This window comes from Glycine soja, chromosome 3, assembly GCF_004193775.1.
Source record: "Glycine soja cultivar W05 chromosome 3, ASM419377v2, whole genome shotgun sequence".
NCBI classification, from domain to species: Eukaryota; Viridiplantae; Streptophyta; class Magnoliopsida; order Fabales; family Fabaceae; genus Glycine; species Glycine soja.
Window position 1 is genome coordinate 33,357,300 of NC_041004.1, and position 24,830 is coordinate 33,382,129.

Sequence of the window (24,830 nt, forward strand, 5' to 3'; positions counted from 1 at the left end):
AAAAACCCCCAAAGTGTTGTTTGAGGACTATATGTAGGCCAGATTAATCAAATCAAATAAAATATTTTAGTGCACTATTATTTCCATCTTTAAACTTATTTAATTACTTATTTTATTATTTGCTTTCAATTAATTAAATTGCTTTTAGGTTTGGATTTTGAATTAACTTCTTTGATCTTTATAATTCTTTGGAATTAAGAATTGAGAGAAAATGTTTTTTTTTTAAAAAAAAATTAATGACTATGCACTGACAATGCATAATATAATCACAGATTTTCATTTAAATTACTTTAAAATAACTATTTTAAAATTTAACAAGTTTATCATACATTTAATGGGTTATGATTGAATGATTGTACAAATTTTTTTAATTATCAATATATAACTTTTTTCTCTTAAAAAACTCAATTTATCATTCTCTTAATAAATTATTAAATTATTGACTCTCGATATGGACTCCCTATTAGTAGTGATTTTGGAATAACCCATTAAACATGTCACTTCTATTTATCTATATATACACATTTGAACCACTCTCTTTATATATATGTTTTTCACTTTTGATTGGAATATCATGCATGACATTTGGAATTAATTTTCTTGGAGTACTTCTTGCACTGACTTCAAAAATCATTCGCATAAACATAGAGATAAACAAAAAGAAAAAAAAGTGTTGAGTCATGAGTCTTCATCACCAAGCAAATTAACCAACACCAAATGAAAAAACGATCCACTATTGTCAATCAATGACATAAAGCTTGGCTGAAGATGATAGAGTTTGTAAGATCCAAATTAGTGTAAGCCATTGATAGGTACAGTATTTGGAGACAAATTCACTGCATGCAATATATATATATATATATATATATATATATATATATATATATATATATATATATATATATATATATTAAAAGTTATTTATATGGAAAATAGTAAAAATCAATGAATTGAAATGTTTTAAAAACACAATATACTAAAAATTAAATCATAAACATCTAAGCAAATTATAATCTTTTTAGAAAAGCACAATGCTAAAAATAAAATAATGAATTAAAAAACAAGAAAAGTATTTAAAAAATAATAATAATGTATTTACAATCAAAAATAAATTTAAAAATTAAAATACAAGTAATTATCTTATTTATATAAAATAGTAAATAAATTATTTAACCGAAATTGCATATAAAGATATTTTAATTATCTTTATTTATAATATTTTTATTATTGTCATTACCTTAATTAATATTTTTTGTTATTCACGTCAGTACTAAACTAACTTGAATTAATTATAAAGACGAAAAAAATACTAAAATATGTCAGGAATTAAAAAAAAAGTTTTTATAGAATAAAAAGAACAATATTTATAGGAACTTAAAAGTTCTTTCTTAAGAAAAAGAACCTAAAAGCTAAAACATACTACTATACTAGTATGTCATCGTAACACTTGCATGGCAGTATACTTTCATTAATTCATTTTTCTTATTAAAAAATAATTATGGTGTACAGATAGATACATTACTTGAGGCGAGTGGTGTAAGAAGACTTAGCAACAAGATGAACAAGAAATAAAGTCAACCAATAACAAGTCACGACAAAATGAACAAATAAAAAGTCACCACAAAGTTAACTAACAAAGGGGAGTAGGCTCCCTTTAGAGCACCATGCAACCCAGAAAACACACAAAATGGAGGCCATCACCATTTTAGTTATTCAAACCTATCATTTATGGTATTGCGATAATATGTAAAGGTTTTAATTCGTGTGGGCCTCAAGAGAAATTACATCCACAATACCAAAGTCTTGAAAATCTTCACAATTATATCGCAATCTTATCAATTGCATTCGTGTATTCTACAGTATATATTTTAATAGTATTTACAACTAAAATATAGTGTCGATTAATCAACTATTTGCGTTCAAAGTAACACAGTACACTTGAAATCTCTAAAACCTAAATAGAGAATTGAAATATGCTTTATTTTTCTTCAAGATCATGATTAACTTTTAACATGCGAAGATTTGACATATTCTATTTTGTAGATGAACCATACTTAACAAATATATTCATGTTCTTTTTAATTTCGCTTCTACCTCATTTTTTAAAAAGTATTTCTATCTATTTTTTGTCAGAAAAAATATATTATAATTTGTGTTATATATATTTTTTATTTTGATTTATTCAAAAACAAAAGATTGATATACAAGTATAAGACTCTAACCCGATAAATTAAAGTACACTTGCGATCTCTATTACCTAAGATTAAAATCCTTATTTATTCATTTTCATTATCATTTTTTTATCATAGCTATTATTTATCATAACTATCATTTTTTCTTCTCTCTACATATACCTCTGTTCTTTCCATTCATCCACCCAAAAATATAAGTGTTGGTGTCAATTACTCTATTGTGGATCAACAGTATTGTATACGACATGCATAGAGTGGAGAGCACGAAGATAACACTGAGCATTATACACCATTTTCCTATACAGCTATAGGCTATAAATAGCCAATGAAGCACATGGAGAAATAGGTAGGGACCATGAGAATGACAAGGCAATCATGAGGGATAATATAATATTCCCCAAAATCGTGCACATACAGTAGTTCCCATGATGAACCGATAAGACAAATGAGGTAGGTTTCAATTGTAACCATCAATTAACAAAACGAAACTATAAGGATTGCCTTTTTTTGGTTGTGTCACATCTTTATTAGTTTACTACAATAGCCATGTTTTATTTGAATAGCACATAAGAATTAATTTTATTCCACACAATTACATTAATATCATGAAAAATTATAAACAATTTGTATTGTTTCATCTTTATTATGAAAAATTAGATTTTAATTATTTATTTAGTTTTTATAATTTTATAAATTTTATATTTTAGTTCTTATACTTAAAATTCATCTCTTTTAATTCTTATAGGTACATATTATTTTTAATCCTTGTTAGGCTCTATAGTTTTAGATGATAAGGACTAAATTAGATTAAAAATGGATATTTAAGGACTAAGAGAGATTAAAATGGTATATATGTATAGAAACTAAAATGAATGATTTTTGAATATAGGAATAAAAAGATAAAGTCTGAATAATTATAGTTATTAAATGAATAATTAAACCAAAAATTAATTAAATATTTCTTATCATGAAACTAATCCAAACACACCATAGGAATGTGCCGAAAAAATAGGATAAATTCGGATGCAACACACTAGAGGTAAAGTTTGTTTCCTTTGTTTTGTAGGGTACGTTGTTACAATCTCTTTTTGTATTTGGTTTTGGGTATCTCTTATAGCCATATTTATCTAATATATTTATTATACTTGTCGATAAAAAAATTATAATAAATTTTAATTTTGTCAGATACTTTCTTACCAATATAATATTAGAGTAATGCAATATGAAAAAATTAAATTATACACTAACAATATAAAATAATTTTTATTATCATTCAATCATAAATTATCATATAAATAAATTAATAAATTTTATATTAATTATCTTAAAAGTTATAATAATAGTAACTTTTAATTGATTGATATTTATATTTGAATACATAACCATTTAATTTAAGAAATATTCTTTTAAAAAATAATAATCAGAAATTCACAATCAATGATAGTGCTCTAAGCTCTTATTGAAAAGCAATGAGTATTTTTTTTTTATCAGTAAAAAGGGATGAGTATGATCAAAGAATATAATTCCAAATCTGAAGTTATGAGTACAACCATCGATTAACAGAACGAAACTATAACGATCACTTTTTTACGTTGTATCGCATCTTATTGGTTTACTACATAAATTGATGAATGATCGATTTACTACACTATAGTCAAGTCGTATTGCCTATAGCCACATGCAAATGAACCTATTAGTTAAAAGAAGGAGATTGCATCGAAGAATACAGTAAATTCGTACGAAACTTTTACGTTTAGGCTTTTAGCCATATATAGTAAGCTTCAATATCTTAGTAAGTCGACGCCACACATATTATATTCATAGTTTGTGTTCACAATCACTATAAATACTTTGGACTGCTGGTCATTATGAAGACATCTGAAACACATACTTTTTTTGCTCATACCAATAATATTGGAGAAATGAAAAAGAAATTAAACATCATTGGTAATTAAGAATCAATGATAGTGCTCTTATTGAAAACGAATGAGTATGACCAAAGAATATAATTCCAAATCTGAAGTGGGTAGTACTGCACGCAACATAGAAATTAACTAAAAGCCACTCTCCAACAACCGTGGTTAAGTCGAATATAGGACAATGGAATGCTTATAACAAGCTCATAAACTCCCAAAATATTGGTTGAAATTAATTTATTAAGATTTAGGTTTAATTGCAAATTTTATTACTTAATTCTTATTTTATAAATTTTATTACTCTAAGTTTTTAATTTTTTTTGTATTATATTTTACCACCACTAAGATAAAGGATTTTGACTTTTAACATCATCGTTTATAATTATATTCAAAATAGAAAAGTGACTTCTTACCTCAATTATAATCATAAACGATGTAAGAAATTTATTTTCTACATTGATTATCACTACAATTGATATAAAAAATTTAGAAAAATATTTTTTTACATTGTTTTGTTATCAACATGATATTAAAATGCAAAAAATTGGATGGTAAAATTTGTGAAATATTAAAAGTTAAATGATAAAATTCGTGAAAAAAAACTTGAGTGATAAAATTTGTAAAATTATAAAATTTAAGTGGTAAAATTTGTGAAAATCAAACTTAAGTGGTAAAATTCATAAAATAACCTAAGATTTACAATCATATGCGAGAGATTCATTATAAAAAAGAAAAATAGGTTATGTACTTACAATGTAAATTAGTTTTACACCGTCGGTCAATAGTTTATCGTGTATAATAAGTTTATTGATTTTTATGATAAATATTTTAAAAGTCATATCAATAATGATTTGTGATTAATTTACCGTGTTATTGCATCATCATTAAACTCTTAATATTTTTTTAATAATTAAGACTAATAATAATTTTGTAATTTTTAAGAAAATCTAACAAATAATAAAAAATGTATTAAAAAATTATGTATGCTATTAACTTTTCTCTTAAGACAAAATGTGAGAATATTCGATTTTTGAGGTTGCACGCACCGTATGTAAATATTCCTCTTCGTCCGTATATGGAATATGCTACCATTAAACAATAATCGATTGCCTTGACGGTTCATCTTAATTTGTTGCACAAAAAGTATTTTAGTGGCATTGGTCACAACCTATTCAATTGTGCATTCCACTGAATCACTACTATCATGACACTGACCACACTCCTCACATCAATACCCAAAAAAGATTTTGCAAACAAATGTATACATATACGACGAAATGTGCCAAAATGCATGCGTTATTTTATTGGATGTACGTGTTCTCCCAAAGCACAAGAAATATGCTAAGTTAATCTAAATATCATGTCGTAGCTTCTTATTAGTTTATCAAAACTTATCTCTTTAATTTATAAGTTTCAAGTCCTAGTTTTCCCAACAATTTTAGTTTTCGTCTCTAGATCATTCACATCATGTGAATATAAGGTCCATTCTCTCCAACAATTTCATATTTTATATTTTATAGTTAAAAATTTACATTCTCACTTTTATGATGTGAAAGCTCAATAAAATCTTTCTAGATTCTGGCAGTCCAATGAGATAATTAAGAATCTAGGTTATGCAATTGACATTTGACGGAGATCTAGAATAGCAATTCTTTTTATTAGCAAAGTTTATTATGATAGTATAAAAGGCTATTTCTAGCCTTATATAAAAAAAATTATCTCTCAAAATCAAACTCAGATATCCAGGGACTTAGAAAAATTTACTCAATAAACTACTTAACTAATTGAGATGGATACCTCTGAAATCCCTATACAAAGTTGAGATGACACAAACTTAAATAACCTTACATGTTTCGAATGGTTGGAAATACACATTTACACAACATCAAGATCCACATAATTAATAAGCCACATAGAAATAACATTGTGTTAAACAATGGTATTAATTTGGATAGTATAAGTGTCTTGAAATTAATTAAAATCAAGGTCCTGGCAGCGGCTGCAATGTCATGCAAAGCAAAGCACTTCCACTACTCAGTGTATGATTGGTCACTCCTGCCACTGGTTTTTGTTTGAATGGAAAATCAGGATTTTTGTGGAGGGATAGACGAAGGTCGTAAGGGTGCATATTAACAGGGTTATGACACTACAAGCTAAGGAATAATCAAATGAGCAGCAACTTTTTTCAGTGATTATTAACTTGTTGGCAAATACAGATATTTGACAGCGACATTTAATTAAGATAAAAAATTTCTTTTCTCAATTAGACTAGTTTTGTGGGAAAAACTATTAAAAGCAATTGATAGATATTGGGAATTATGTCCTCTAGTTATGAGTTTCTGCTTAATTAAAAGCAAAACTGATCAAGTATTTTGGAACACGAATGGTTTTTGCGTTAAAATGATGTTGGTGCAACTTGGGTCAATGGTCCTAGAATTAAGATGGTTTTCTGGATATTTTGTATACCAGAGCAGCAATCAAGATTAACCCTTCAGCTATATGCGCAATCTCCTTAGTTGAAAACTATCTATGTTGGATTATACATATACCTACAGCCTGCTATATTCTAACAGAAAATCAATTCCTAGTACAACGACTTACCTTTATGATCAAATCCTAGATAACGACCCCCCATCAAATTTCGCTTGCTTAAAGTCGCCTCGTGAAAAACAATAGTAAATAATCATTGCGAAAGTAGACTTAGTATATTTTTTGGTACATATATAGTGTACACTTATATATATAAAAAATGAACATTAAAAGGACAAGTTAGTAAAATAAATATATTACCAGATGGATTTTACTAAAGGAGTATTATAATTTATAAACTCGTATATTATTCCCGGTCCCATATATATATTAAACTCCACCACCACCCTCCACTTTCTTTTGTTTCTCCATGTATATATAAATACCATGCAAATACCTAAAATTGCAATATAACCATAGTCACTAGCTATAATGAGGCTTGTTATTAGAATAGCTTCAATCCAACCACGTGCATCATCTTCAATTTCCCAACCCAACCCTACTTTTTCATCATCTGAATCAAATGCAAACTCACAATTCAACAAATCTTTGCTCTCATGGAACCGACTCAAGCCTCCCTCAACCAAATGCAACTTCCCCAAACTCCGCCACAAGTGGAAGCAATACCAAGGAATCAACCACTGGGAAGGCTTGCTGGATCCTCTTGACGATGACCTACGCTGGGAAATCCTAAGATATGGCCACTTTGTGGATGCTACATATAGCTCCTTTGACTTTGACCCTTCTTCTCTTACCTATGCCACATGTCTTTACTCGAAGAAATCGCTATTGAACAAGTGCGGGTTGGGAAACTATGGATACCGATTGACTAAATATCTACATGTCACGTGTGGGATTCACATGCCAACATGGATAAATAAATTTTTTAAACAAGCCTGTATCCGGTCCAACTGGATCGGATATGTGGCAATTTGCGACAACAAGAAAGAGATTACGCGTCTTGGCCGACGTGACATTGTAATTGCCTTCAGGGGAACGGTTACTTGTTTGGAGTGGTTAGAAAACCTACGCGCGACCTTGACACACTTGCCGGATCACGTGGTCGGAGAAAATGATGGTGTTGGTCCCATGGTTCAAAAAGGGTTTTTGAGCCTTTACACCTCCAAAAGCACCACACGTGCAAGTTTGCAAGAAATGGTAAGAGAAGAGATTGGAAGAGTTATTCAAAGATACACCAATGAACCACTTAGCTTAACCCTAACGGGTCACAGCCTTGGAGCCGCACTCGCAATCCTAAGCGCGTATGATATAACCACCACCTTCAAGAACGCACCAATGGTCACGGTTATATCTTTTGGTGGGCCCCGCGTGGGAAACGAGAGTTTTAGGAAGCAATTGGAACAAAATGGAATCAAGATACTAAGAATAGTAAACTCCGATGATGTTGTGACTAAGGTTCCGGGACTCGTGGTGAATTTAGATGATGTGGCGAGTAATGAAGATGTCCACATGGGAATTTGGTCAAGATGGTTGCACAAGTACATAGAAGACATGCAATTGGTGTATGCTGACATTGGGCAGGAGTTGAGGCTAAGTAGCAAGGAGTTTCCAAATCTTAACAAAGGAGATGTTGCCATGTGTCATGACCTCAAGACATACCTTCATTTAGTGAAAAATTTTGTAAGCTCCTCTTGCCCTTGCAAACACAAAAAATCCACTCCATTCAGCCACAAATTTGGATCATCTCCGGGTGCTAAATAATAAGATATGAATATTGACATATGAAAAAATATACAAGAGAAGAAAACTGTAATTAGTGTGAACTACGCATATGACTACTCTTCTCTTATATATTTTTGTTTAGTAAAATTATATTTTATACAAGAGAGAATTCAAATCTATCATTTATCCATATATAACCTTAGGTCTTTAACTCTTTAATATACAACTTGATTAGGGGTGTTGTTAGGTGCACCTAGAACTATTGTTGGTGCACCCAACATTTTACATGAATGGGCAAAAATGTTTCTGGCTTAAATTTAAAAACAAATAACGCGCACCCATTGTTACGCTTCTTCTTCTTTGCTGTTGGTTTCCTTCGTCGCTCTCCTCCACACTTCTTCTTCTCCTCCTTTCAATGCCATTGACGACCTACATTTTGGTGCTGCTCCACCGTTGAGGTAAGTTTCTTCTTTCTCCCCGTTAATGACATTTGCTTTCCTGGTTTTCGTTTGGTTGCCGATGTAGGTTAGAGGATTCAGTTTAGTGATACAGACGTAGTTCATCCGTATTAGGAAGATTAGGAATAGGAATTAGGTTTCTTCATACGAATGTACTTCATCCGTATTTGTTACTGATTTCGTAACGTTCATACGGATGAAGTTCATCCGTATGACCCATACGAATGTACTTCATCCGTATGACTACTACATTCGTATGAAGGTTTTAATTTTTTTTTTGGAAATTTTTTTATTTTTTTGAATAATTGATTTGTATTTGTTTGTTTTGTATTAAAAATAGGTATGTTGTGTGTTTATTAAAAAAATATGTATGATTGCATGGTGGTATGAAATAAATTTTAAACTTTAATAGTAAATAATAGGTATTTTTTTTGTTTTTTATGTTTAATATATTTGAATGAAAATAGTGATATGTTATTTAATTATGTATTTTGTGTTTTTAATATGTACTCATATATGGTGGTATGTTATTGGTAGTTTTACAATTTGTAGATGTTTAGGGTTTAGTTTAGGGCTTAGTGTTTAGTTTAGGGCTTAGGGTGTAGGTGTTAGTGTGGTTGGATTAGGGTTTATCTGCTAGGGCTGAGGATTTAGGGTTATGTAGGTTTATTGTTATTTGAATGTAAATATTGAATTTGACAAAAAAATACATGTGCGTCATGATTTGCAGATCATGGTTAGAACCAGAGGTTTAGGTCGTGTCCTAGATAGGGTTATAGGCAAAGTCCTGGGAGAGAGGATCATCATGATTCAGATGATGTTCCCCAGCGGTGAAGGCCTATAGCATCCGCACGTAGGCAACGGGAAGCTACCCCTGTTGCTGAGGATGCTCCTGATATGACTGAGGACGTACCTACACCTGGTGCAGAAGCTGCTGATGGTGGTGAGGGATTTGCTGTTGATGATGCTCAGGGATTCCCAGGTGGGTCACGTGACCCATCAGTGCTGACTGAGTATGGTGACCATGTTGCACTTAGCATATGGAATGGAGAGGTATTTTAAAATTTTAAGTAAAGTTTTTTGTTAAGTATTTGTTATTATTGAAATTTTGAGATAATTTAATTTATTATTTTATGTTATTTCGAATCATTTATACTTCAATTCAGGAACTCCCTGAATTGAAGTTATCCTCCCATGGAAGGAAAATTGAGAAATTTGGGAGGCTCGCTCCAGAAATTGAAAGGCTAGTCGCTGCCACAGGATTAACTCCTTCGATCACATGTTCAGTAGACACTGACGATCGAGGAGTTATATCCGCTTTTGTCGAGAGGTGGCACAAGGAAACTAGCAGTTTCCATCTCCCTGTAGGAGAGCTTAATTACCATCACACTGGATGATGTGGCGTCACTACTTCATCTTCCAATCATAGGCGCCTTCGATAGCTTCGAGCCTCTGCATGTGGACGAAGCGGTGTTGATGTTGGTGAAGTTGCTAGAAGTCTCGGGTGAGGAAGCTAGAGCTGAGGCTGCACAATGTCATGGGGCATACGTACGCCTATCGTGGCTACGAGATATTTATCATAGGAGATGTGAGGCCCGACATTGGACTGTTGCAGCTCGTGTGTATCTCCTACACTTTTTAGGTTGCACTCTTTTTGCTAACAAGAGTGCAACACATGTTCATGTAGTATTTTTAGACACTTTCCGAGACTTGACTCAGAGTGGAAGCTATGCATGGGGAGCTGCGCCCTAGTGCATATGTATGATCATTTAAATGATGCTTGTAAGAGCGGCGGTTGACAGCTTACTGGTTACATCACTTTATTACAGGTAAATTTTATGTTTTTAATATGTTAAATTGGATTATGATTTAAATATGTGTTTAATATGTTTATTTGGCATTTCTTTTATGTTGATGTAATGTGTGTAGTGTTGGATATATGAGCAGTTTCCCACTATTCATGAAAGCGTGACTGATCCAAAGTATGATGAGATGTCACCACGTGCCTGTCGGTGGCTTACTACGAAGGCTTATTCGAAGGGATTCCCAGCATTGACGTACCAGACACGTATAAATGCACTGACAATCCTTGATGTATGTTGGATGCCTTATGGTGAGCATCGAGGAGTTAGGGTGTTTGGCCTCATTTCATGCTTTTAGGGTGAGCTTAGATGGGGTCTCGTTGTGGTCACACATCGACCAGAGAGAGTGGTGCGACAATTTGGATAGTTCAGACCATTCCTTCACTGCCTATGGGTGCCAGCTTGTCATTTGAAGATATTGACAACAAGTGGATGCATTACTTGGACCATCTAGCAGCAGGGGGACAAATTTGTCTTGTGCCTGGCCAGTGTGCACCATATTACATGGACTGGTTCTTCAGGATCTCTCATCTGTTCATCACACCCATACAGGCAGCTGATCCACCCAAACATCCACTTGTCCCACAGCATGACACATACGTGGAGTCAGATATCCCTGAGGTCCCAATGGCACCAGAAGCTGGACCTTCACATGCACCTTCTGATGCAGAGCAACCTAGACATGCAGTGGTAAGATGACTTGCTTTAATGTTTTATTAAATGTTATTTATTTCAATTACTGTAATTGTATATGGGTTTTTTTGAATGTGATAGGATGCGTGCCAAGCGATCGCAAAAAGGTTGGAGCGTTTGCTCAACCTAAGGATAGTCACTACAGGCACAGAGATACATGAGGTCATGGAAGACTACATCAGGATCGCTAGGGGTATCACAGTAGATGGAAATGCTTATGTTAGGGCGCGACGAAGACGACGCACGGATCAATCATAAATGATGTTTATAATTATGTTGTATTTGACAACATTTTTGTTTTCCCTAACATTTTGTATTTATTACATTATTTTGGTTATAACTTTTATTTTATGTTTATTCTAGTTGTGTGTGTCTTCTTTTTAAGTTTAAGCATGGTTAAATATTGATTTTTTTTATTATTGATCTAAAATTTATGTAACTTAACGTAATTTTTAGCACGATCATGTTTAATCATTTATGTGAAAGAAAAGTTGTTACATGTTTGAATTCAAAGTAACAAAAGAACTATTAGTATTATTATTATTATTATTTGGAATAGAATGGTCACAAATACAACAAAAGGGTTTGTTCACTGATTCATTTCTCTTTTGGTTGACCAATTTTGATATCAAGCTTCCAATGAATACCAAATTTGTTGATTTAGGTGAACCATGAACATAAAATAATAATCATACGGTTTCATTCGCTAATGGACACTAATTCCAACATTACATTAACTTCAACAGTGGAAAGAAATAAAATTTGCATGAAAAACTACAATTAAGTAATACTAATTTTGCATTGAATCATGTTGCGACCGAGACACGTCGTCTTCCATTTCCATTACCTATTTACTAAAAACAACTAAAATTTCTATTGGCCCAAATTGTTTCCAGTAGTTAGACTGTACTAAGACCTTTAGCACGTCATTGTTAGTTTTCAGCTCAATAATTTCAAATTTGATAATTTTATCTGAATACTCATAGTGGCTTGGTTGTCGAAAAAACAATCGCCTTACTGTTTGTGATTCATGAATGGGGGAATCCGATGAGGTGCAACTTGCTTGGTCAAATCCTTCAGTTTATTCATGGTACATCCGGAAGGAATGTAAAACTTTTTGGGATTTTTTCCTGTGAACGAGTAACTGGCAAACTCATGTTAGCGTGGTATGTTCCACCTCCCGTTGTAATATAGCAGGGCATCATGAGTAGGGGTCATAGTGGCTTCAAGTAAGTTTAATATACCATCTGGTGTTCTACCAATGGTGCATAATAACTCAATCGGACCAACATACGAAAATTGATGATTACACATTAACATTGTGTTAACATCATCATCATTTTTCAGTTGCATACATTGAAAGAGAAATTGGTTACCTGTATCTGTGAATGGCTACCGGTAGTAAATTTTATCCAAATATTGTTTGTCGGTAGTAAATTTCATCCAAATTGTTTACCTGTATCTGTGATCTTTGGTTTCTGTTCATCGGTTTCTTTGGTGCACCTTTAGTGTTGACCTTTGACAGAGGATGACACATAGAGTTTTAATCAGGTATGCAATTTCTCGAAGTTTACTCTTGAGAGTTACTTTACCATAAACATCAAGTTCCTCAAATCTTTTAGATATGGTTTCCATCTCTTCCTTTATGGGCACTTGAGACTCAGATAACCCTTGGTATGAAAAACTAAGTCGTCTCCAAAACATATGGATTAAATCTAGTGGGATGCTACCAAGAGCATACTTAGATAGCTCACATGCACAAGGAAGACAATGCATGGTTCTCATGACACAACCACAAGAAGAAGGATTCTTGCCAGCATAATGTACACGCTCAAACTCAACATCAATATAATTTAAAGCATATCTTGAAACCATTCCAAGAAGCTTCTTGTATAAGGTTTTTTTATAAACATGTCCAACCACACACGTACTTGTTTTAAATGATGCTTTAATTTTAGTGTTCTGCAGCGTGATCATGTTGTTCATGGCATCCCAAACACTACACAGGTCTCTAAGGCTATTATGTAATACTCTTTTTAAATCCCAATGAGCAGATTCAACCATACATTTCAAATACACAAAAAACAATAAACAATAAACATAATACAATAATTAAATTCCATGAATTCATTAACCTTACTAGAAAAAGTTAAACATTTTAATACCTGTTTGTTGTTGTGTTGCCTAAGTGTATCACCTTATTCATGCAGGCTGTAACAAATTTTTCCTTGTGGGAGATTATCCATGTTTTGTTAACATAGTCAACAAACATTGGCTAAGGTGAACAAGCAATTTCAAACTTCTTAAGGCATTCATGGAACTGCTGTTCGGAAGGACAATCAACCAGACTTCCCCAAGCATCCATGACATACTACCAAGCATTTTTTTGACCAATTAGGGATTTACATTTGGCCTTGACATTCTTGTCGATGTGAAACCTGCACAACAAGTTTGTACACTCAAGGAACACAGTTTTCACTGCATTCATCAATGTTAGGTCTGTCAGCCACAATAACTACAGTGAGACCATCACGTCTTAAGAATAGACCTCGAAACCATTCTAAAGCCCATACCACATTATTAACACGTTCACCCTCCAGATATGCAAATCCAGCAGAGAATGTCATCCCCGTTGGTGTCACTCCAACAAAGTCAAGTAGTGGGAGTCTGTACTTGTTTGTTTTGTAGGTACTGTTTATCAAAAACACCAAATGACATGCATTGCGTAACTTCACTGCATCAGGGTGACACCAAAATATATCACGTATCACGTCTTCATCCTTTAATCTATGCCAATGAATATATTGATCCAATTCAAGAAGCTTCATTAGATGTTGCATTTGAGTATCACTTCCTCTAATGGAAGAACGATATGCACTTCTTGTATTGTATATTTGTTTAATTGTTGTACAACTATTGACATTGTGCTCCTTCAACATTAGCAGAATGTTTCTTGGTTTCACCATTGACTTGGTCATATCAACAATAATTGTCTTCTTATCCTTAATCAATCGCCCAACGTATGGATGTCCAAATAATGACTTGGCCAATTCATGATTATGAATCCCAGACATCAACTTCACCATCCATCCTTGCCCTCCAATCACTGGTTTCCCACGAAGCTTGAAGGGACACCCATATTTCCTACTCCCAGTATCTCTTCTAACAAAATCTTTCTTCCTACACCTATACCGACCACTCCTTTCACAACCAATTAACACAAATGAACTCCTTCCTCTACTAGTCTGTGTGTCAGACCTCATAATTACTACAACAAATCCATTTTCATGAGCAAATGATCGAGCCCACTACAAAACATCATCTCGGGTACCAAACACCTACAACACAACCCAAACAATTTAAGTTTTCTACAACACATACATTTTTATCAAATCACTCACAATAATGAACATTAATACCTGAGAAGTATTAAACGCATCTGAACAATCAACATGTGGTTCATTCACGCCACATTCTTGTTCATTTTGATAATCCATATCAACTTCTTCAGACATTATACTGTCATAAATCCATTGATCTTCGTCCATCTTAAAAACAAATCAAAAATTTAGACATCATACACAAGTCTACATAATCTTTTAATGCACACCATATTATCGAAACTAAAATTCATAGTCATATATATCAATAAACAAAAACTCTATATTAGTCCCTCCCTATACTTTATATTTTAATTCCATTTTAGTCCTTACCATCAAAATTTGATAAATATCATCAAAATAAATTAACTACATATATATTACCAAGTAATACAAATAAATTTATAATTTATAACTAATTTGAACCTAAATAATTAAATTATATACTTATACTATATATAATTTGTAATAACTAAATAATTCATAATTTGACAAAAAATTTACACTATAGGGACTAAAAAAACACTATCAAACTATAGGGATCAAACCACTAATTTAACATATTAATAATTTAAATAAATAAAACTTTAGCCAATTCAAATAAAATAAATAAATAACCCATACGGATGTATGAAGTACATCCGTAAGTACCAACTAAAGCATACGGATGTAGTTTATCCGTATAAACCATACAGACGAACTACATCCATATGCTTTACTTCATACTTACGAATATACTTCATCCGTATACATCTTACAGATGAAGTTCATCCGTATTCGAAAAAAAATCAAATCCATTGGACCACTAGTTAGCCAGAAAAGCCAGAAAAATGTGTACCTCCGACGAAATCAAACCAATAACTGCAACAATCACCAACCGGTAACACTTTCACCTCCACCGAACCGCTACCTCTCTCAACAATTGAAAACCACCACGAACGGGAGAAATCGGAGCACAAAATGATAAAAGCCTAAAGCTTAAAACAACACAAACACCAACTTAAAAAAGAAAAATGAGGTAGGGGCATTTTTGCCATTAACAAAATATGTTGGGTGCACCAGCAATAGTGCTGGATGTACCTAGCAACACCCCTTGATTAGTCTTGAGTGATTGGGTTGGATTTGGTTCTGTTGAGTGGGAAAATTGAAACTTGATACTGAAACGATGAATAGGGGTTTCAGATTCAATTTTACTTAACAATCCAACCCTACTTATAATTTTGTGTCAGGTTAATCAAGTTAACTGGTCAATGTGATTATATATACACTTGTATAAGTCTGACAAGTTGTACAAATGTAAAACATAGAAAGCTGATTGCAAAGATTATATTGTATAAAAAATATATGGAGAATAGTTCCTTTATCAATTTAATGTTTTAATCATTTATTTTTGGTAGCATATTTGTTTTAAAAAAATACATATATGGGGAATAAAATATGATAATGCATAAATTAATTAGATTTTATGCAGATGCAGAATTTTTTTTTACTGATTTTTTTTTGTTAACGAGTAACGACTCATACTAGTTAAAATTGAAAGATTTTATTAACTTTCTATATACATATGCAATTGGTTATGCATTAGTTTTTTTTGTTATCATTCAACAAAATATTCTCAAAAGTATTGTTATAAATATATATTTTATAGGTAAAAATATTGAACTAATTATTTTATTGAATAGTAATATGATTTCATGATTAGATTATTGGGCAAATTGACCCGAGGGGGTTAGTTTTACAAACTAATTCCCCAAGTGGGTCTGTTTTGAAACAAATTCCCGCGGGGGTCTCTTCCCCCACTTAAATCGCCATGCATGCTAGCGAAACATGGCTGGGCGCGACACGTGGCGGTTTCGCCATTGCCACTTGCGAAACAGTGGTAGAGTTTATTTCACCAGTCAAACTGGCGATACGTAGGCATGCAGAGGTGCAGGAGGGTAGGTGCAGCAGGGCCATGCGGGTTTCGCCAATACCACTGGCGAAACATGCATGTTTCCCCATTATTTAAGCCTTACTTGGTACCAGCCTTGGTGCATTTGTGCATTAAAATTTTTTTTGCCTTCCCTGTTTTGCTAAAGGTGGGAGCGGATCTTCCATTTAAATATCAGCTTGTGGCGAAACCGCTTGTGGTGGTGGCGAAACATGTAATGTATTTTTTGTGTTGTTGTTATTTAATTTTTTTTCGTATTATAGAGATGTATGGTATATTTATTTTGCATTATTATTATGTATGATAGCAATGACTAAATATCTAACGAGAAGTGTACTGTAAATATTGAAAGTGGTAGTGATGAAATGATGAAAAGACTTTCATGTAATTGTTTGTATATCTACATGAAATAATGAACTGTGGTCACTCGTGATAATGTGTGTGTATATATATATATATATATATATATATATATATATATATATATATATATATATATATATAGTGTTAGATATTGAGGAAAGAATTATGTACATGACTAAATTTAATTATTTCTTCTGTTGTATGCTTTTTTTATAAATATAATTTTGATGTACACGTATGTTGTGTTGTTACTTTTGTTACATAATTGCTTTGTGAGTAAATTGTGTTATTATTTGTTTAGTTTGTTTGAATGTATTTTAATTTATTTTGTAATATATATTTATGGTGTCATTAATAATTTTTAGATATATTTAATTTAATTTTTATAAATATACTTAATTTTATTATATTGTGTACAAATATTTTATAAAATATTTTGTCAATTATTGTATTATATTTAATTTGCAGTATAAATGAAATCTTGTTCATCATCTTTATCAAATATAAAAATATGTTTCACAACATATTTGAAATGGGGAAGAAGATAAAGAATTACACATTAGACGAGTTGTTCCCACGTATCAAGGTCAAGAAGAAATACTAGACGAAATTATTCCTCTACTTTAGCAATCTGGTTTTTACTGAATTATGAAAATGAGATATTCAAAAATAAATGCGGCATTAATTAGCGCCTTGATAAAAAGATGGAAGCCAGAAACACATACTTTTCACATGAGATGCGGAGCACTATTACTCCTCAAGAGGTCTCTGTTTTATTAGGTCTCCTTGTGGATGGGCTAACCCAATTAAGGTTTGTTGGACCAATTAATGGTGACCTATCCACAAGGAGACCTAATAAAATAGAGACATCTTGAACTTCAAGGTAGTATGATTAAATTAAGTTGGTTGGTTCACCATTTTCCAGAGACATCTTGACCCATTCATTAGAGGTGTCTTATATGTTGACAAAGGCAGTAGCAAAGTTTCGCTAAGGTACTTGCAATTTTTACGGGACTTTAGAGAGTGCAACACGTATACATGAGGACCTGCCGTACTTGCTTATTTATAGAGTGAGATGTGCAGCGCCACTGATTATAAAATTAAATCAATTGGAGGTATGTGCATCTTAATACAAATGTGGGCATGAGAACGATGTACAACTTTGGCTCCAAAGAGGACTCCTCCCCTAATAGAAAATAAACCACTTGGGCACATGTTAATCGTTTAAAAAATTAGATTTCATTTCAAAATAATTAATAATGTAACGTATATTAATTTATAATTTTTTTAGGTGGCTGCGACGTGTAAATCAACATATCGACAATGATGATTTGATAGTTTTTTGTCACAAATTAGATATTATGAAACGACATGAGGTAAGAACATGTTAATGTATTGGTTAAATAATAAATAATATGTCATATTTCACTGAAAATAAACAACATTGGAATTATATGCAGTTTGTGTGGGAGCCTTACACAACAAATGTTATGTCAGTGTTGTCTTCAATTTGTTTAGTTGGAAGGGTAGTGTGGTGCGCGGTGGTGCCACTAATTTGTTTCCAAGTTATTGAGTGGCACCACCTGATAGAGTGTTGAGACAATTTGAAATGCAACAACCAATTCCAGGGTGTCCTTCGCAACCCTTGAATATTCATGGCATAATATTGAAAGGAAAACATGATGAAAATTGGGGGCAACTGTTAGGCCCAATGTTCAATCAATGGAACAATCGAGCTAATTTTTGGATCGATGGTTATCCTCGACAAGAAGGCCTACTGAGCTTTAACTCTGACTATATGGTCTGGTATAGGCGAAAAAAGAAGATGTTTGTTGACCCTAAAAATGTAAACACAATTACATTGGTATTTTTTTTGTTTTTTGAATATTTAAGTTCAAATTATTTATGAAATTTTAGTCCATTAATTTGAACACCTAATAATTGCAGGCTGAAGTTGCAAAGACATTACAGTGCATGGTGTCTCCACAAGGGAGAAATACATGGACAATGGATGATCTAGTGCCGTATGTGGAGAAAATAACCATTTTCTCTGAAGAGCAAGAGAGAATCACTGAACCTATGTCACATGGTCCAGCAACAAAACATCAATTTTGCAGCACAAGAGTTTCATATTCTCTCGTCAAGTGTTGAAACTCAAGGCATAGCCAGATGAAGGGAAGCTGTTGAAGCGGAACCATATTTGTACCCACAGATGGTAGAGCGTGGCCATGGAATGTATTATACACCACCAACATTTTCTCAGTATCCGACACAGATGTATCAGTATCCATTCGAAGGTCATCAAAGTGATACTTCTGCAAGCGAACATTCAATAGGTGGTGTTGCGGAAACATATCCCAATTTTTCATGGCCTACTATGACCCCTTCACAACAACATGATGCTCCAATTCCAACACCTAATGCCCCATTAGGTACTCAATGGAATGTACCCGGAGCAATACCTGATATGGATAACTTATTAGGTGTTGATTTATGTCACCAATTTTCTGTTGAGGTTGATCACGTTGAAGCGGGGAGACATCGGGGCAGAAGAAGTCCTGATAGACAAGTACGAAGATGGGAACGCCCATGCGACACATCCTCACGTCATCACGGACATCATAACGATTGATTTTCATGTCTCTGTTTAAATATCTTGTTGTATGTTTTTCATTTAAAGTTGAGACTTATATTATTGCTTATGTTATGAAGGTTTACTAATGGATGCAGTTTATGTTGCACACAAAAATATAATAATAAATAATTTTAAAAACAAACTGATCATGGATAGCTACGATTTCATTGAAGAACACAAACTAAATACCTAAATCAATTAATTTAACAACTTCCATGTTCAGATTGCATTGGACATCGACGCCTGTTGTGTCCTTTTGTTCCACATCTACTACATTTTTGTCAGTGCTCAGATGGTTCGAGCCAATCCATCTCATTCCTTATGCTTGTTGATTTTGGCCGACCTTTGGCACAAATTGTAGTTGGATCAGTGATAAGTGTTCATGAGTCATCAAAAGGAGGAATTGTCACTTCATTGCCACCATTGTGCGGAGTAAGCTTTTAAAATGTGCTCATTTATGTAAACAACATCTACATATTGGAACTAGTTCATGCTCACGTAACCACAAGCAGCAATAATGTGTGAACATGGATAGTGAAGTGCAGAATACTTTCCGCATTGACAATAATGGTCATTCAAGTTAACTGTCCACTTTTGTCCGTCACGTTGCGTTATAGGATTGAAGGTCTCCTCTACTTCAAACCTTGTCGAGTGGATATCATAGACGCAGACAATGTGCGAACAAGCTTGTTCTTGATTTTTTCGAAGTTCTTTAACAACCTTAGAAAAATATACTTGTCCTTCATTTAATTGTCTTTGGGCTTGCCGACCATGATCAACAAAGTACTTTCGACATCTACTATATGTTGATTTCACCAACGCTGTTATGGGTATTTTGCGACAATCCTTCAATACCTTATTTACACATTCTGAGAGGTTGGTTGTTATGTGACCATATCTACGTCCTTCTTTATCATAAGCAATGGTCTATTTTTCCTTTGAAATGCGATCAATCCATGTTGCTATGCTTAGACTTAATTGACGAAATTTTTCTAAATTTTGATCAAATGTATGCTTGCAAGGAGTGTAGCCTGCATAAAATTAGTTAGCAACAACAATTTTAAGTATATATGATACTTAAATTAACTTCATATTATAAATTAAATCTTACCCAATTTCTTCAACATTTCTTTTTGTTTGGCATTTTTGAATTTGCGATTGAAATTGCTTGCTATGTGTCGGACGCAGTAAACATGATAACTGTGGGGAGGTTTCCAACCAAGTGCTTCGTTAACAACAACAGACTTTATACTCGCGTGACGATCAGATATGAGACAAATACTATTTTTATTTGTCATGTGTTCACGCAAGTGTGCCAAAAACCATGACCACGCTGGTAATGTTTCACCTTCAACTACGGCGAATGCTAGAGGAAGAACACCACCATTTTCATCTTGTGATGTGGCCATTAAGAGGGTCCCACAATATTTCCCATATAAATATGTGCCGTCAACTTGTATGATTGGCTTACAATAATTAAAAGCCTTTTTACATTGACCGAAAGTCCAAAATACTCTATGAAACTGACGGTGTTCGTGACTCACCATATTCCCAACAATAAAATCGTTATGCAGTATTTGAAAATAGGACCCAAGAGAATAATTTTGCATGTGTTTTAGCTACGATGAAAGTTTCGCATATGACTCTTCCCAATCGCCATATTCAGTTGCAATCACTTTTTTTTTTCCATTCATGCTTTTTTGTACGAAACCTTATAGGCAAATTGACTGTTTATCCTTTTTTGAATCAAAGAAACTTTTATTGATGGATCTTCTCTAATCATGTGTGTTAATAAAATAAAATAATTTAAATAACAAGTAGCGAAAAACTAGGATAATATGAACATTAAAAACGTACCTACTACACAAGTGACAATTAAATCTGAATCAAGCTTGTCATGATCTTGTGTCACACTCATATTCAGACATGTGCGTGGTCCACCCCATTGTGTTACTTTCCATGAATCAGTTTTTTTTAGATAAAATTTTCGTCATATAAAAAGGGTAAGGACACTCTGCGCTTTTATTCGGGCAACAAATGATATATTTGTGTGATTTGATTTCAACAAATTTAAAACTTTGATGCACCTTCATAACATATTGTTTTAGTGCATTTTTTACCGCATCTTTACTATCAAAATCCATACCAACATATAATTCTTGCCCAACATTAAAACTCGATGACATCTCCAAACCGCAAATGTCCTCCTCATCAGGATGATTCCAATTGACATTATTATAATGCAAAACATCATTCCAAAATGGATTTTGAATTCCTTCTACACCTAATAGTTACAAAAATAAAATTCAGGTCAATATCACAATAATATTTATTTACCATTAAATACAATTGTCATAAAATGATAAATGTATTAGCCTATTTTTTTTTAATAAAATATACCTTCTCTTGGGTGAACAATTGTAATGGGTTGAATCATGTGGGTGACTTCATCATCTGTATCAGATATACCATCAACACTATCATCTTCATCTAAAGAGTCTTCAACGTATGAGTTAGACACAAGATAATCATCATCATCATCTAAAGCACTTACATTTCTTGGCAGTTTCGACTCATTATTAGATAAATTATTAACATAATTTACAGAATGAAACGTAGAACCACCACCAACATCTTTTTCTATGTACAATTCTATAGCTGACATTTGTTCATGTTGTTGAAAACTTTCGATCATAGTTTCAACATCTTCGTCATCACAAATTTGCAACGCAACATATTTTCCTGAAACTAAAAATCTACAACTTATAGAAGAAATAAATTCATTATTTTCTAACTTTATCTTATCTCCAATTTTTTTTTCAAAGCATTGAAACTTATTCCACGTTTAATCTGAACCGCTTTTTTACTGCCTTCAAATATTACACTATCATTCTCTTCATATACCCTTCCATTGAAATATAAGACTGTTATAATCGAATTCATCATATACCAAAATATACCTACAAAAACAATATTATAAATAATTAATCATAACAACAATAACTTCAAAATAAAATAATCTAATTATAAAAAAAATACTATTTCAGTTAAATTTGAGATTAAAAATTCATTCTAAAAAAAATTATTACTTAAAACAAAATTTGTGATGCGAGAGGATTTGAGAAAGTTGAAAAACTTGAAGAGGCTTTGAAGGTAGAAAAACTAGAAAAATAAAGAAGCCAAGAAATTTTTTCTTCAGAAATGCACCAAGCATGTACCAACGAAGGCTTTTAAATAGAGGGGATGGGAAACATGCATGTTTCGCCAGTGGTAATGGCGAAACATACATGGCTCTGTTTCGCCAGTAGTGCTTGCAAAACCTGCTGCACTACACCTGCTGCTTCTGCACCCTACGCTTGAACTCTGCACACCTACCTGAGCTATGTATTGTCGATCAAACGGGCGAAATCCAACACCCACCTGTTCCGCCAGTGTTAGTGGCGAAATTGCCACGTGTCCGCGTACCACGTATGTCGCCAGCATGCATGGCAGAAACCTTTGTTGGAAGAGACCTCCTCCGTCATTTGTTTCAAAACAGACCCACCTGGGGAATTAGTTTGTAAAACTAACCCCCTGGGGTCAATTTGCCTAGATTATTGCTTTTCTTGTATAATAACTTTTCTTCTTAGAGTTTGATAGTTTGAGAGAAAGAGGGGTGATATGTGTCAATCAACAAATTTTATTCGTATACATTCTTATAAATTATAATTTGATATGATGCTTTTTTTCAACAAAATTTTTTTATTAAGAGAGAGGATATAAAGTATAAGGGGTACCCAACCTATAATTATAATTTGATGCTTGCTTTAGGCCCTATATGAATTTCTTAACCTAGATCCTTCATACAACAAGTGTTAGGACAATGGTACATTAATTTTGATGAAGTTGTTACTTTCATGCATAGTTGTAAAAATCAAATTGGTTTGATCGGTTGGACCGATTAGGCTGAAAACTGGTGGCATGACCGATCCGGTTAAACTATTGGATAAAAAATGCAGTCAATTCGAATCAATCCAATTTGATTCGATCGAATTTGATCAAAACTAGTGACCTAAACTGGATTAATCCGTTTTGATCCGGTCAATCAATTTTTTTAAGAAAAATATATTGATCTTGATATGATTTATCATTTATGTGTTTTATATATTTTCATCGTATTTGTTCAGTTGCCCATGACTATTTAACAACTTTTGTACTTAACCATAGAAAATAACAAGAGTGTTTCCTTAGGAATTTAATAATAACACCAACAAAATAATTTATAGTAATAAGTGATTATGTAATATTGGAATACAGACTATGAATTGATCACATTTTGCTAGTTATATTATATATTTTTAATATATATACACATATAGGATTGATTCGACCTGTCTGACCTACTAATTCAATGCCTCGGTTAGGTCAGTGTTTATAACACTACTTTCATGGATTTTTACTATGTTCAACAAAACTAATTGAAAAACTAGTTTAAAATTGAAAAATAACTTATTAATTTGTAAGTGTACGATAAAATTATCTAATAAGTAGCTGAACATATAAAAAGACAAAAATGAATATACTTATATGATATTTTTATATAAATTGTAATTTTATTTTGTGAATAAAAATATTTTTTGAGGTGTTATAGTTTTAATTTTTCAATTAATTTTTTATATATAGATAAATTATTTTCATCATATTTTTAGTTTTAATGATTACATTTATTTCATATTAAGTATTCTACGATTAATCTTATATTATATCTTAAAATACTTTTAATCAAATTTAAAATAAAGTAAAAAAATATACTTAAATAGATATTATATTTTTATTATGTTAATTAATGTAATAGTTAAAATAAATTTTTAAATATAAAATTATTCAAAAAATAATAATAAAAATAAATCTAAAACATTTATCATTGTCAATTTTCATGAAATATAATTTCGAAATAATAAATTAATTATAAATAGTGAAACAGTTAAAATAAATAGTGTAATATAAAAAAATAATAATACAATAGTTAGAATAATAAAATTATGTTTTATTGTTTATATATAAAAAAAAAAGATAATAAAGAAATTCAATAGTACAACGCACGTTAACAAGACCAATTAAGTCAAGCTACCATGGCCTAACATAACAGCCATTATATGTGCATGCCCGAATAGGCAATTGTGACAAGTCTACCTATAATAAATGTATGA

At 32.2% G+C, this 24,830-nt stretch overlaps 2 protein-coding genes across 2 annotated transcripts; both read left to right on the forward strand.

Moving 5' to 3' along the window:
* The first annotated feature begins 7,062 nt into the window (after positions 1 to 7,062).
* LOC114406506 (phospholipase A(1) DAD1, chloroplastic-like) lies at positions 7,063 to 8,388 on the forward strand. The gene has a single exon (XM_028369221.1). It carries the CDS (start codon positions 7,070 to 7,072, stop codon positions 8,357 to 8,359), a length of 1,290 nt encoding a protein of 429 aa, XP_028225022.1. The 5' UTR covers positions 7,063 to 7,069; the 3' UTR covers positions 8,360 to 8,388.
* Positions 8,389 to 8,506: 118 nt separating this feature from the next.
* LOC114406507 lies at positions 8,507 to 11,646 on the forward strand. The gene is made up of 5 exons (XM_028369222.1): positions 8,507 to 8,778; positions 9,509 to 9,831; positions 9,945 to 10,607; positions 10,708 to 11,330; positions 11,415 to 11,646. The coding sequence occupies exons 4-5, from the start codon at positions 10,950 to 10,952 to the stop codon at positions 11,589 to 11,591; spliced, it is 558 nt and encodes a 185-aa protein (XP_028225023.1). The 5' UTR covers positions 8,507 to 8,778; positions 9,509 to 9,831; positions 9,945 to 10,607; positions 10,708 to 10,949; the 3' UTR covers positions 11,592 to 11,646.
* The last annotated feature ends 13,184 nt before the right edge of the window (positions 11,647 to 24,830 follow it).

Coding starts and splice junctions, on each gene's coding strand:
- LOC114406507 (XM_028369222.1), top strand. CDS start 10,950: ATGGGGTCTCGTTGTGGTCACACATCGACCAGAGAGAGTGGTGCGACA. Junction 11,331..11,414: donor AGCAACCTAGACATGCAGTG/GTAAGATGACTT, acceptor TGAATGTGATAG/GATGCGTGCCAAGCGATCGC.
- LOC114406506 (XM_028369221.1), top strand. CDS start 7,070: ATGAGGCTTGTTATTAGAATAGCTTCAATCCAACCACGTGCATCATCT.